This window comes from Corvus moneduloides, chromosome 11, assembly GCF_009650955.1.
Source record: "Corvus moneduloides isolate bCorMon1 chromosome 11, bCorMon1.pri, whole genome shotgun sequence".
Lineage (NCBI taxonomy): Eukaryota > Metazoa > Chordata > Aves > Passeriformes > Corvidae > Corvus > Corvus moneduloides.
In genome coordinates, this window is record NC_045486.1 from 975,186 (window position 1) to 987,383 (window position 12,198).

The 12,198-nt window shown below is 44.1% G+C and overlaps 1 protein-coding gene across 7 annotated transcripts in view; it reads left to right on the forward strand.

The window, feature by feature from the left end:
• The window catches only part of TMCC1 (transmembrane and coiled-coil domain family 1), an 80,786-nt gene extending 69,244 nt beyond the window's left edge, over window positions 1-11,542 (forward strand). For all 7 annotated transcript variants that reach the window (XM_032120564.1, XM_032120567.1, XM_032120570.1 and 4 more), the window contains 2 exons: window positions 4,289-4,424; window positions 7,357-11,542. In XM_032120564.1, the coding sequence (XP_031976455.1) occupies window positions 4,289-4,424; window positions 7,357-7,671 (451 nt within the window). In that variant the 3' untranslated portion in view covers window positions 7,672-11,542. The remainder of the gene's footprint in view (window positions 1-4,288; window positions 4,425-7,356) is intronic.
• Window positions 11,543-12,198: the final 656 nt, after the last annotated feature.

Below are 12,198 nucleotides of genomic sequence, written 5' to 3' on the forward strand. Positions count from 1 at the left end.
AGGGGTGGCACCTGTTCCCCAACTGGAACCCCTCTTGCTCCTCAGCTCTCTTCAGAAAAAGACTGAAAGAAGGGAAAGGAGGTTGTGGTTTGATGCTGGGAGGCTGGAGATTCAGATTAATCATAACTGGCTTTAAAAGCTGTAAATACTTCCTAACGCTGCTCTGTTTATGGGAAGCTTTCAAAAACAAACACAGAGTTGAGTTAGAGCTTAAAAAAAAAGACATTTTTGGAGAAGCCTTTTGCTTGTCGGGTGACACTGAGTGTTTGCATTGTACCTGGAACAAGGCACGTGCCATGACATTTTCTCACCTGGTCTTTGTCCATTTCCTCTTTCTTAGATCATCTACTGTTTTGCAGGTTCTGATCTTCTTTTCCCCTCTGTGTTTGTGCAGTTTCTGTTTATCAGCCATGGCTTGCCTCACAGGTTTTCCATGACCTCCTTCATCTCCTCCCTCCCCTCTCCCTGCCTCCAAATCTTGTCTATCACTCCATGTGGCTGCTGGTTTGCTAACCATCTCTGAGGCAGGGACTCAGTTGTCCAGTTGCTCCAGTTCTCCTGCCCCGGTGCAGGCTTGGCAGCAGCATGGCAAGAGGCCAGGGTGGGCTGTGCTGCCCGGCATGTGCTGGCCCTGGAGCACCGCTCTGCTCCGCTGGGGCTGAGCCGCTGAGGAAGGAAGAGTCTGATGGCACCTTGACTGTCATTGTTTTCTTCAGCACCAGGAGCAGGCGCTGAAATGGCTTGTTGCTTATCTCATCATTGGAAGGTGGCACTTGTTTACTGATACGAGCAGGGATTTTCTGTGCTGTTGAGACTGAAATAAAGTTCCTGCTGAGTTTTTTCATCTTGTGTGTCCTTTTAGGACCCTGTTTGTACATGGCAAAATCATAAGCTCACATATTTGGAGAGTGATCAGTGTAAGGGTTTGGGTTTCTTCCCAAGCCTGACAGCCTTGGAAAGGCCATTTAGGTCTCCCATGCTCCTGTCAGAAGAAATCCTTCAGCCAAAAGGCTGGTCACTAGTTCTTCCATTTGGGTTTTGATGTAGTCTAATTGTCTCATTCCAGTCTGTCCTCATGATGTGTTTTAAAATAGATCAAAGGAGCTAAACCTCTGAGGTCTGGGTGGGTTGGCAAGGCTGTTCTGGAGTGTGGCTGGGCAGCAGAGGCAATGTTGGTGCTCACTCAGCCAGGACAGCACCAAAACATCCCTGCAAAGCTGTCTGTCCTCCTTCCAGGGAGTCTCAGAGCTAGAAGTACAGGGATGTGTGTTGGTGTTGTAAGCAGCTCATGCTCCCTGTCGGGAGCAAGCTCTGTCCTTCATGTATCCTCTAGATAGAAGACTTGGAGCATACTACAAATAACTACTTGTTTTAGCTGTTTACTCCACTATTGGAAGCAGTGCGTTCAGTAGCATAAAGATGTATTTAGTGACAAATAAAGATTACATTAAAGTTTGTATGACATAGCTATAAAAAGAAAAAGGTCCATCTTGAGAGACATCTGAAGACAGGTACTAAACTCACAGTCTACTGCAGAGGTCTTTGTAGCATTAGTTTGGTCAGAGTTTCTTTACTCACCATAGCACTGAGTGCAGATCAAATGTCTTTTTTTTTCCCTTCCATATGCTGTATTAGCTGTGTATTTTGCAGCTATTACTTTAAAATGCCTTTAAACCATTTTTTACAAATGAGATGGTCATAATTGTGTTTCTGAGCCTTTTTCAGACCACTTTCCCAATTCCCACACAGTGAGCCTCAGAAAACATGTGGAATTCCAACATGGCTATTTGAAATGAAGCATCCCAGCGATTTACTGTGTCCATAGGAACAGCTCTGATGATCTTTGTGATACTTGTGACGGGTAGCATTGGTCTGCTGCACAGAGAAGTTTCTGGGCTGGAGCTTGTTCTTTTAAGGAGAAATGTCACATTTTAACTAGTAAAAAAGTAGTTCTTGAACTCCAAAGAGTAGTTTTCCATACATGACATGAAGTGGGATTTATTATTCAGGGCACTGCTATATCACAGACAAGTTTAGTTTGTTCAGTAGACCCTGGCACTCATGAGTTAGAGGGATGTATTTCATCTTAACCCTTTTGACAGGTGGCCTATCCCTTTTATTTCTTTAATACTCCCACTTAAATGCAAACCAGCTTTCAACAGGGAAACCCTGGTTTTGGGCCCTCTAAGTCACATAAACCCTTCCTTGCTTTTTAAATTTGAACACCAATAGAAAGCAGCAGGAAAAAATTAATTTTCTAAATTGTAGATATTGGGACAAGAAGTGAAAAGAAGCTGAATGGAGGCTGTGTCATTTCAAAAATAAGTCAGGGTAGGTTAGTGGGGACAGGGGTGCGTTTTTTAAAATAACCCAGTTATAGCAGTTGCCTGACACAGTGAGTTCTGGAAGCGCAGGTGGTTCTTGGATGCAAACTGCCTCTGTTCCGGGGTTGAGCAGGGAGTGAAGTGTGGGTTGGGAACAAGCTGGTTGTTCTGCAGTCTTCAGGCCAGGAAGATTGGAGCCAACCCTTCTGCTAATCATGTTCTGTTTAAACTCATAACTATACGGATTTGCAGGGTTTCCGTATGTTTCCTGTAGATTGAGGTAGTTTTGAAGTTATTAAAATACAATTGTTTCTTGTTAGAGAATAGGATTTAAGCTGCTTGGCAACAGCTGCTTTATAAAAGGCGTTTATGTGAGAGGAGGTTAAAATACACAATCATGCTATTTTCAGAAATGCTTACGTTTCTTGTTGTATAGTAAACTCATTGGACAATTTTGTAATGTGTGAACAAACTGAATATATTTCAAGTAATTGATGCTGCCTTTGGAGCTTGGAGTGGGTTTAGTTGTGATTTTTTGGTTGTTGGCAAGTTGTTGTTGGTTTAAGTTGTTGGGAACAAAGGACAGTATTAATTATCTGGGCTCCTTCTTCATTAGCCAGTCTTCACATGGCCATTCCCTTGTCAGTCTTGGGAAACCATTTCTCTGGTGTGTCCTGGCACAGTTGCACAGCTCTTCTGGGACCTTTCTGGGCTGAGCCATGTTGGCTGGCAGTTTTCTTGGTCTCATTGCTGGTTGACCACATGTGTTTTACTGCTGCAAATTGTCATGCTGTGTCTGACTCCTCCTTTCTTTAAAGTAATACTGCCTTGGGAACATAAATGAAAATTCTCTTCATACCTGTCTGTTAAAAGCAAAACCCCAAGACTGTTTTTAAAGGCTAGCTTTTGACTTCAGATTCTGAAACACCAAAAAAAAATCTTGAAAACAACGAGGAGCAGGATTTGTGTCTTAGTTTCAGAAGTTGCAATTAAATTCTTCATTCTCGATAAATAGTGCTTATTAATATTGTGGGTTTTTTGTAGGAATTAAATTCAGGTGGAGTCAGAAGAAAATGCCTTGTTTAAATTTTGGTTATCTCTGTGGTTAATTCCTTAGAAATTTCTTGGTTATTAGTATCAAGATTCAGATGATAAGGGCTGTGTGGTAAGCTTTTTTCCATCTGTTACGAGTAGACAGTGGAAATCAGAGTGGGAAAAGCCCAGTGGCCACCATAGCTGTGCCCATACCTTTGTTACCATCAGAACTATCATTTAAGTTAATTTAAAACTCCCTTAGGGAGAAGCAAAACTGTATCTCTCAGAATCGTTGTAACTCAGTTTTTTTGAGCAACCCTCTTCCTCAGGACTACCCCATGTCCATTCACCAGGAGCAAACTGAAAAATAAGCCTGCAGGTTAGTGATTCATGTGTCCTTCTTACAAATAATATGATGGTATTTGCTTGTTAAGTTGCATCATTCGTGGGAGATAAAGGAAAAACAAGTCAAAGATCCATATGACTTCATGCAGAGATCAGACAGTAACAGCATGTTCTGTGAGGCATCAGTCACATGTCATTTCCTTGTCATTTTTATGCCCATTACTGTTCCAAGTGTAGATGCTTAAATGCTTAAGAGCTTATGGTATTAGAAGGGAGCTGATTGGTTTACACAGAAGTTTGGGGAATACCTTACTCTGTTCTCATTCTGTCCTCCATTTCTTGCATCACTTGACAGCTACCATGTAATTTTATGTTTTCTCCAGGTTAGGATCACAGAGTTGACCTGGTAGAAAGGACTAATTCCCAGCAAGAGGGTATTAGTGCTAGAGCATGCTGTGTGCTGGCTGAGGCAGCCGTGCTGGTTTCAGTACACAGGCCATGGTGTTCATTGCTTGGTTGTCACTGGTGTCATTTTGCCGTCCTCTTCTCATTAAAGCCATTGTACCATGTGTTGTCATTTCTAGATGTGAAAGACTTGAAGAGCAGTTAAATGACCTCACTGAGCTCCACCAGAACGAGATCCTCAATTTAAAACAGGAGCTGGCCAGCATGGAGGAAAAGATTGCCTATCAGTCTTACGAGCGAGCCCGGGACATCCAGGTGGGTGACAGAAACAAGGACCCAAGTCCTGCCCTCTGCCTGCTCCCTTCAGGAACTCATTCACTTTTGAAGTACGCCTGCGCTTCAGTATTTGATTTTAATCCTTGTAGCTTTATTGCTAAACTGCTGCATTCCAAAAGGTCCTTATTCCATCTCTGACCCTCAGGTATCTCTCCAGGTAACCTCCTCTGTAAAGCAGGGCTGTGGCCCACACAGAGGGAACCTGCTTCTCAGCTGGAGCAGAGTTTGTAAATCAGTTGTAGCAGGGGAGGAGCCTAAGCCCACTCTTTGTGCAGGCCTTTGCATTAGAGACTCAGTGGGCCATGACCCAAACACTTTTTTTACAGTAGTGCTCCCAGTATATGGGCCCTGGGGTGTAGTTCTGTGTCACTAATTTTACAGCAATGGTCTGTAATACATCTAAGGAAAAATGGCTTTGTGTGTTCCCTGCATTCAGTCAGGAAACAATTATTTCTGTTGGCTTTGAAGAAATAAGGAGGTGTGTGGGGTATGCCCAGCCCCCGCCCTGGAGGGACGTCTGCTGAGATAAGGAGAGTGCCTAAACCTCCCAGCAGAACTCCCCTGGAAAGGGAACTACTCTTCAGTTACGGCGAGAAGACAAACCCAGAATCCTCTGGGAGACCCTATGCAGATCCTTTGTAACCCATTGGCCCTCACCCTCTGATACCCACCCCCTGTATCCCTATAAAGCTAGCCCTCTGCCCCTGCGAGACAGAGAGATGTTTGTCCCTGGCCTCCCCTTCGCTGGACTAATAAAGCTCCCTCGTGCAGAACAGCTCTATGGGCCTCTCGTCTCTCTCTCTGGTCTGGCCTGGAGGCTGCCCTGCAGAGCTGAGCTGAAATCACGAGCTGACAATCACTGAAGAGCTGACAGCTTCTGCACAGGCCCTCCAGCCAGCGGCTGAGGGAAGACACCGGGCATCGGGAAGATGATCTCTTTTAGGACCATCTCTCCGGACCAGTCACAGCTTCCTCGGTCAGAGCTACTGACCCCACACCAGCTGCCATAGAGGTGTTTTTAAAAGAAAAGTTTCTTTTAGTATGTAAAAAAAGCTGTGAAACGGAGGTCTTGAAGTTGGAGGCCCTTCTACAAAGCAAAGCAACTGCTGACCCTTACAGAGAAAGGCCTATTCAGAAACAAGTCTCTTGTCCATTTTAAGTACTTGCTGTGCTAGTTTTAACAGACATCTCAGTTCTGATTGCTGATGGGAGATATTTGTAGTGTGAGCAGAGATTGTAGGAAGAGTTCTTTCCTTTTTCTTCCTGAGGTGTTTGAGACGGGTGATTTCCTCTGGAGACCAAGCAGGCTGTGCTGTTCACACACCTGTAGATCCAGCTGCAACTCCTGTTGCATCAAACGTTCTTCCTGGTCATTGCTGTTGGGGGCAGCTCAGCAATTCTGCCCTGTGCTTTCAGGGGTCTTAACCAAGGAGAAGCCCTCATGTTTCATTGACCTCCACAGACATGATGCAATGAGAAAGGTAACAGGTGACAATGACCTTGAAGTTAAATTTAATCAGTGTCTGTGGACAGTGGTACAATGGCCCCTGGCAGTGTAAACAGGAGGCTCTCCTCTGGGGGCGTGTTACAACCGTCAGGTTTTGTTCTCCTCTCTAAATTCAGATGGCAGGAAGATTGAATTGAAGTGGGGATTTCTCAACAGCTTTTTTTAATCTTCACTTTATGATTCAATGCTTTTAGTGTAAACTTGAAAGTTGGGACAGCCTATTCCTCAGCAGTGCTGGGGAAAAAGGAAGTGTTAAATTTTGTTGTATGAAAAACTATTTAAGAACATGGGCTGATGTTGCAGAGGAACAGTCGTGGTTCCTTTTTTGGTGATCAGTCTGGGAAAGACTGCTGCAGACTTGTATATCATATTTGCAGTTGGTATATGTGTCTGAAAAAGGTGACTCTGAGGGAAGATTACTGGAAATATTGTGACTTGTATCTTCAAGAGCAGAAGTCTCTCTTTGTGTTAACTGCCTGGAAACCTCTCTCCTTCTCCCTAGCCCCATGTTGCATGTCACCGATGTTTTAGTGCAGGTTGGGTTGGTCCAGCTGGGGTTCAACCTGGTGAAAAGGTCTGACAAAATTCCCCAAGTCAGTGGGCCATTAGAGAGGTGAATTTGTGCAGGGTAGTCTTCTCCTTCCACCTCCTTTCATTTTGCCTCTACCTGTAGGCAGTTCCATAAACGTCATGCTTCTTACCCTTCTAGACATCTTTCCCCAGCCCTCGCATTGTGAGCTGGAGCTGTGCCAGTGCCACAGCTTGTTGCAATAGATCTTTCTCCTGCAATGGTAGCTGTGCAGTCCCAGCCCTTGTGCCCCTCAGACCTTTTCCTGAGCTCACAGCTCACTAAGCAAGCAGAACGCAGCTGAGCCTTTGGTAGTTATTTTTGTTATATTTTGATGGTAGTTACGTTTTCATGTAGTTTTCTGCGAGGTTGCCTAGTTTTCTACAGAGGGGTCAGATAAGCACAAGTGACTGCAAGGAAGGTGTTGGAATTTGAGGTTCTGGGAATGCACATCCCAGAGGAGGATGAAGATTTCTGGCTAGGCACAGCACCTTTGTCCTCTCAGTGGCCTCTTGGAACCAAAGCTGAAGTGACCACGTGGCTGGGTAGCTCCCCCTTCTGGGCAGAAGCTGTGGGGTTGCCCAGCCTGGCATGTCCACATCGAGCCTTCCGGGTGCAGATGAGGTGCTGTGGTGTATTGCAGGCTGCAGTGCCCAGTCGGCAAGGGGCTGCTCACCTTGGACGTGGGATATGGCACTGCTTTCTCTGCTCCCGCTGCAGGGCAGGAGCTCGGTGCATGAGCAGTGTGAGGTGTGGGGATGGTGGTCCTGGCTTGGCCCAGTTGGTGAGGTCACAGCTGTGCACTTCAGTGACCCAATATGTGCTCTTGTCCACAGGAGGCACTGGAAGCATGCCAGACGCGCATCTCCAAGATGGAGCTGCAGCAGCAGCAGCAGCAAGTGGTGCAGTTGGAGGGGCTGGAGAATGCCACGGCCAGGAATCTACTGGGGAAGTTCATCAACATCTTGCTGGCTGTCATGGCTGTCCTCCTCGTCTTTGTTTCCACTGTGGCCAACTGTGTCGTGCCCCTGATGAAGACTCGCAATAGGACGTTCAGCACTTTATTTATAGTGGTTTTCATTGCCTTTTTGTGGAAGCACTGGGATGCCATCACTGGCTACTTGGAACGATTCTTGTCTCCCCCCAGATGATGGCGGCAGGAATGGGCTGCGCCGCTCCCTCCTGGCGCTCTTGGTGAGCAAGTGTGGCAAAGATTAGTCAGCAACTACTCCGCTGAAGTTTTAAAGTGTCTGAGTGAATTTGTTTACATTTAGAATAACGTTTTTTCTCTGCAAGATGCATTGCAATAGTATTTTTTAGATTTTATTCAAGAACTCTTTTGGCGAGAATCCTGGATAATTTTTATGTAGCATGGTTCTCTTTGGATGCAAATCTTAAGATTCTTTAAAGTGTACAAAAGAAATGAAAAAAAAAAATTTGGAGCATACCAATGGGCAATTTAAAATTGTGGCTTGAACTACTGTACTAAACCTGTCAGGAAGAAGAGAACGTGGTTAGCTTAAGATGAGCAAAGCTCAATCTAGTGCACAGCCTTGAATGATGGTACCACAGCAAACCTGTAACACTAAACTTTTACTGTGAAGTCTGCTCACATTCCATGTCCAAGTGTATGCGTTGAGTGGTTTCTTTCCTTAACAAGAGAAAAACAACAACGTGTGGATCCCTCTCCCAGCTCAGCATCTGGGTTCGCCATTTGTGCTAACCTGACTTCAGTAACTTTCTGTAAGGCTGGCTAACTTGGCTGAGTGTATGGAGTGGAAGCCTCATGCCATACACAGTAACTGCACAGTCATGCTACACTATTTTGAAGTAGTCCTTGAAATACTTATCTTTAAGCAGAAGCCCTTGGTCGCACTTTTAAGGTTTTTTTTAATATATGTATATTCGCAGATTTAAAAAAAATCCGAACAGCATACTTGAAGAGTGTAATACTCAAACTCTCAGTGCTTCCTTATTGTTTCTAATAGGATTTTTTATTATTATTATAATTATAATTATTATTATTATTATTATTATTGGGGGTTTTTTTGGAAGGGGTTGGGAGGGTCATTACTTTTTTTTTCTTTCAAATAAAGAAGTGATGTTTTTAAATGAAGAAATGCGTGAATAATTGTGAGCCGTCTTGTCCTGAAGCAGTTCTGAGGAGGGCAGAGAGTAGTTTCTAGTGTCAGCCTGTCGAACACAGTACTGTCCATATGCCATTTATCTGTCCTCCTGAGCATGCAGATGCAGCATCATGGAAAACATCTGTCTTCTCCACACCTTTTTGTCATGCAGGGCTTTTTTTTCTTTTTCCAGATGTGAAGGATAGTATGCTTATATTTTTTGTTTGCATGTCGTCTCCCATTCCTGGTCTCAGGATAAGAGCAAGGAATTTCTGTTCATCTCTTCCTAGGGAAAAGACAGGTTCTTTTAAGGAAAGAAATACTGACTCAACAGTCCACTTAACAGAATGGTTATCTCAAAAATAGCTCTAATTGAAAAGAAAAAAAAAAAAACCTGAAAAGTGAAACCAAAGTTTTTCTCCTGTCAGGCTCTGGTAAGATCATTTGTGTGTCTGTGGTGTGCCATCCTCTTTTTCAGCCACAGGGGCCAGCACTTGGTGCAGACACCTTTGCAAATCTGTAAAGGAAATGTCAGCTTCAAATGTAACCCCAAGTCCTTGCAATGTGCCATTGCTGGTGACCTGTTGGTACAGGCAAGAAGCCCTCAAGGAATTCCCCGAGGAATCTGCGTTCATTCTGTGCTGGTTTTTAACTGCTGTTCCTTTCACCATAAAAGTGCCAAGAGTCATCTTTTGTCTTCGTGAAATCTAAAAACCTCCAGGATTCTGTCAAAACCATTTATGGCGTTTAGTTAGGTCTTACTGTTTTCCTTCCTTCCAGGATCAACTTCCCTCTAGGAACCAGATGTTGCCCAAGTGACCTAAACCAGTTGAAATCATACATAGGCATGTATGAAAGATGTACATCATATATACACACACACACACACACATACATGGGCATTGTGCTGTGATTCAGGTCCCAGGTTCTGAGAAATTCCCTCAAACAAGGTTAATACCTTGGTGTTTTTTGACTGCCAGCAGAGGCAAGCCCTCCACTGTCCAACCATCTTTCTTCTTCCAAAGGTTCTTTTCTTCTGTAGTCACAGGAAACTCAGGTGCCCTTCCCCCAGGGATCCCAGCACACCTCTCTGTCACCATGTGCACTATACTGCTCCTGTCCTAATTAAAACACAGATTGCCATTTGCAGCTGATTCAAGCCAAAATTGCTTGTGCTTTCTGTAGTGCCACAGCCAGAGCAGAGGTACGTGGCCATTGCCTCCCTTGCTCCTGGCTCCAGTGAGGCTCTTCTCTAGTGACTCACATTCCTTGGCTAACTATCAGCTTCCCATTATGCAGGTTTTGTCAGAAACAAATGTGTGAATAACAGTAAGAACTTATTTGGCACATAACTGAAATGCTTTGATGCCTTTTTTTCTGAAACCCAGCCTTTGTACCTCTTTTTCTCAGTTTTGTTCACACTTAGAATTGCTTAAGGTAGGTTTTTATGTGGTCGAAGCAGGAAGGAATTAAAAGCCAGTGGCTCTGGACACTCAGTGCCACTTGTCTGTAGTATTTAAGGAAGTGTTTGTCCCTCTTCTTTATATCCTAATTTCATTTATTGTCTCAACTCTGTCATATTCAGTAAATACCATTTGCTCGTTTGCCAGAAGGTGCAGGCTTAATAGAAACTGACATCTCAGAACTCTTTGGTGAAGGCCATATATATATGGGTCTGGAAAAAGTGTCTGTCTCTTTCTCTCTCAACGGTTTCTTCCATTCCAGAAAGTTGTCTGCAGTAACGTCATGTATGATGCTGCATCCACTTCTTATATCCTAACACAACTGCCATGTGTTTTGCCTTTTGCACTAGCAGAACGTTTTGGGGTTTTCCTCCCTCTTCAAATTTGAAGGTCTGTGATGATTTCTGATAGCTTAATGATGATGTTGTTGGAAATGTGATTCTAGCTTTAAAGCTCCCTTTCCTTGTATATGGTTGTGTTTGCTTTCCTGATGGAGTGTTTCTGGATGACATGTAGACGACAGTTTCCGCTGTGGGTGTGAGTGCGTGTGTGAGTACCTTTAATAGCCTCCTTTGTAGATAAAAACTTTCAGTGACCATCTCTGAGTTGCCGAATGTTTCCCCAAAACATTTTGTATTTGGAGTCGAAGTGATTCAGAAATTGCTTAGATGTGTTTAGCACATACTGCCTTGGCACTTAAAAAGGGAAAAATATACTGGACTGTGTAAGTTCCAAGAGCAGCACCTCCTCGTTAACATTTGAGGGTTCAAGTGAACCCTCATCTGTTTCCCCCATTGCCTTCAATATAAAGAAGAAAGAAAATCTTGATGCAAAAAAATTTACTTTTAAAAATTTTATAAAGTTCTTTTTTCTCAGCCTCATTAGTTTCAATGATACTCAGCATGCTCCCAGCAGTTACTCTATTGGTTTATTCCAATCCCATGTGTACTTAGGTGGGATCAGATGAACTGTTGACTTGTGTATGTGTTACACTGGGACAGGAAAGCACTGTCTGTCAGCTTGAAAATACACATTTTTTTTAATTTAAAAAAAAAAAAGTCATTATAACAAAAGAAGCCAAGCTACAAAGGGTTCAAGATTGGGTAGTTTTGCCAGTTTTTAAGTGAATTCTGAAAGTGGCTGAAGAGTTACAAACCCTGTGTGTCTGTGTTGTGTATGCCAGGTGGTATAGTTGTAGGCAATTGACTTAGCTGTAAGTGTGTTTTAAAGGTGTAAAAAAATAAACAGAAAAACTCACTTGCACGGGTTGAAAAGTACAGAAATGACACTTGTGAACGTAACACTGTAGTTTATAGATCTTAAGCTGCTAATTGTTGAGAGAGATTTACATTTGTCTTGTCTGATTGTCGCAGATTTATCTGTGACACTTTTACTGTATATAAAAAACTTTAAATAAAGACCTCAGCTATTAACATTGGTCTAGTTTGGATGTTTCCAAAGGGCAGGGGGAGGGAGGCACTGTCAGGGAGAAAAAGAAGGGTGTGTTAAAACTGCTGAGCCCTAAGAGCTCAGAATGTGAGCAAGTTTTCCATATCTCTGACTGTCAGACTTTATCCTACACTCAGCCATGCACCACCAGGGCACAACGAGAATAAACTGGTGTCAGTGTCTGGTCTCTGCAGTTGGAGGAGAGGAGCAGCAGCATTGCATTCATCCTCATTGATCCCTTCCAGCCCCCTTGTGCCTGGGGCAGCCTCTGGCAGGCTCCCTGTGGGCACACAGGCTTCAATGCATCACGGTGTCTCTGCCTCCCTCCCTGCCACACTGTGACTCAGTTTGCAGGTGGGTGCAGTCAGATGAGATGACTTACCCAAGAACTGTCTGTCTTGGAAGGACCAGAAGTCGGTCCTGTATTTTCCCACCTCTGGTTTGTGACCTGCCCCAGATGAGAAGGGTCCTTGTTTCTGTTGACTTTGTCCTTCAGGGATTTCAGGGCCCACTGTGTGTGAGCTGCATATTTAGAGCCAGGTGCGACTGTAGCCTCACCCATGTGTCCTGGGGAGCTCGTGATGGAGCAGTCCCAGGCCTGGCTCAGCTTGGAGGAGGAAGGCTGTAGCTGGCAGGACAG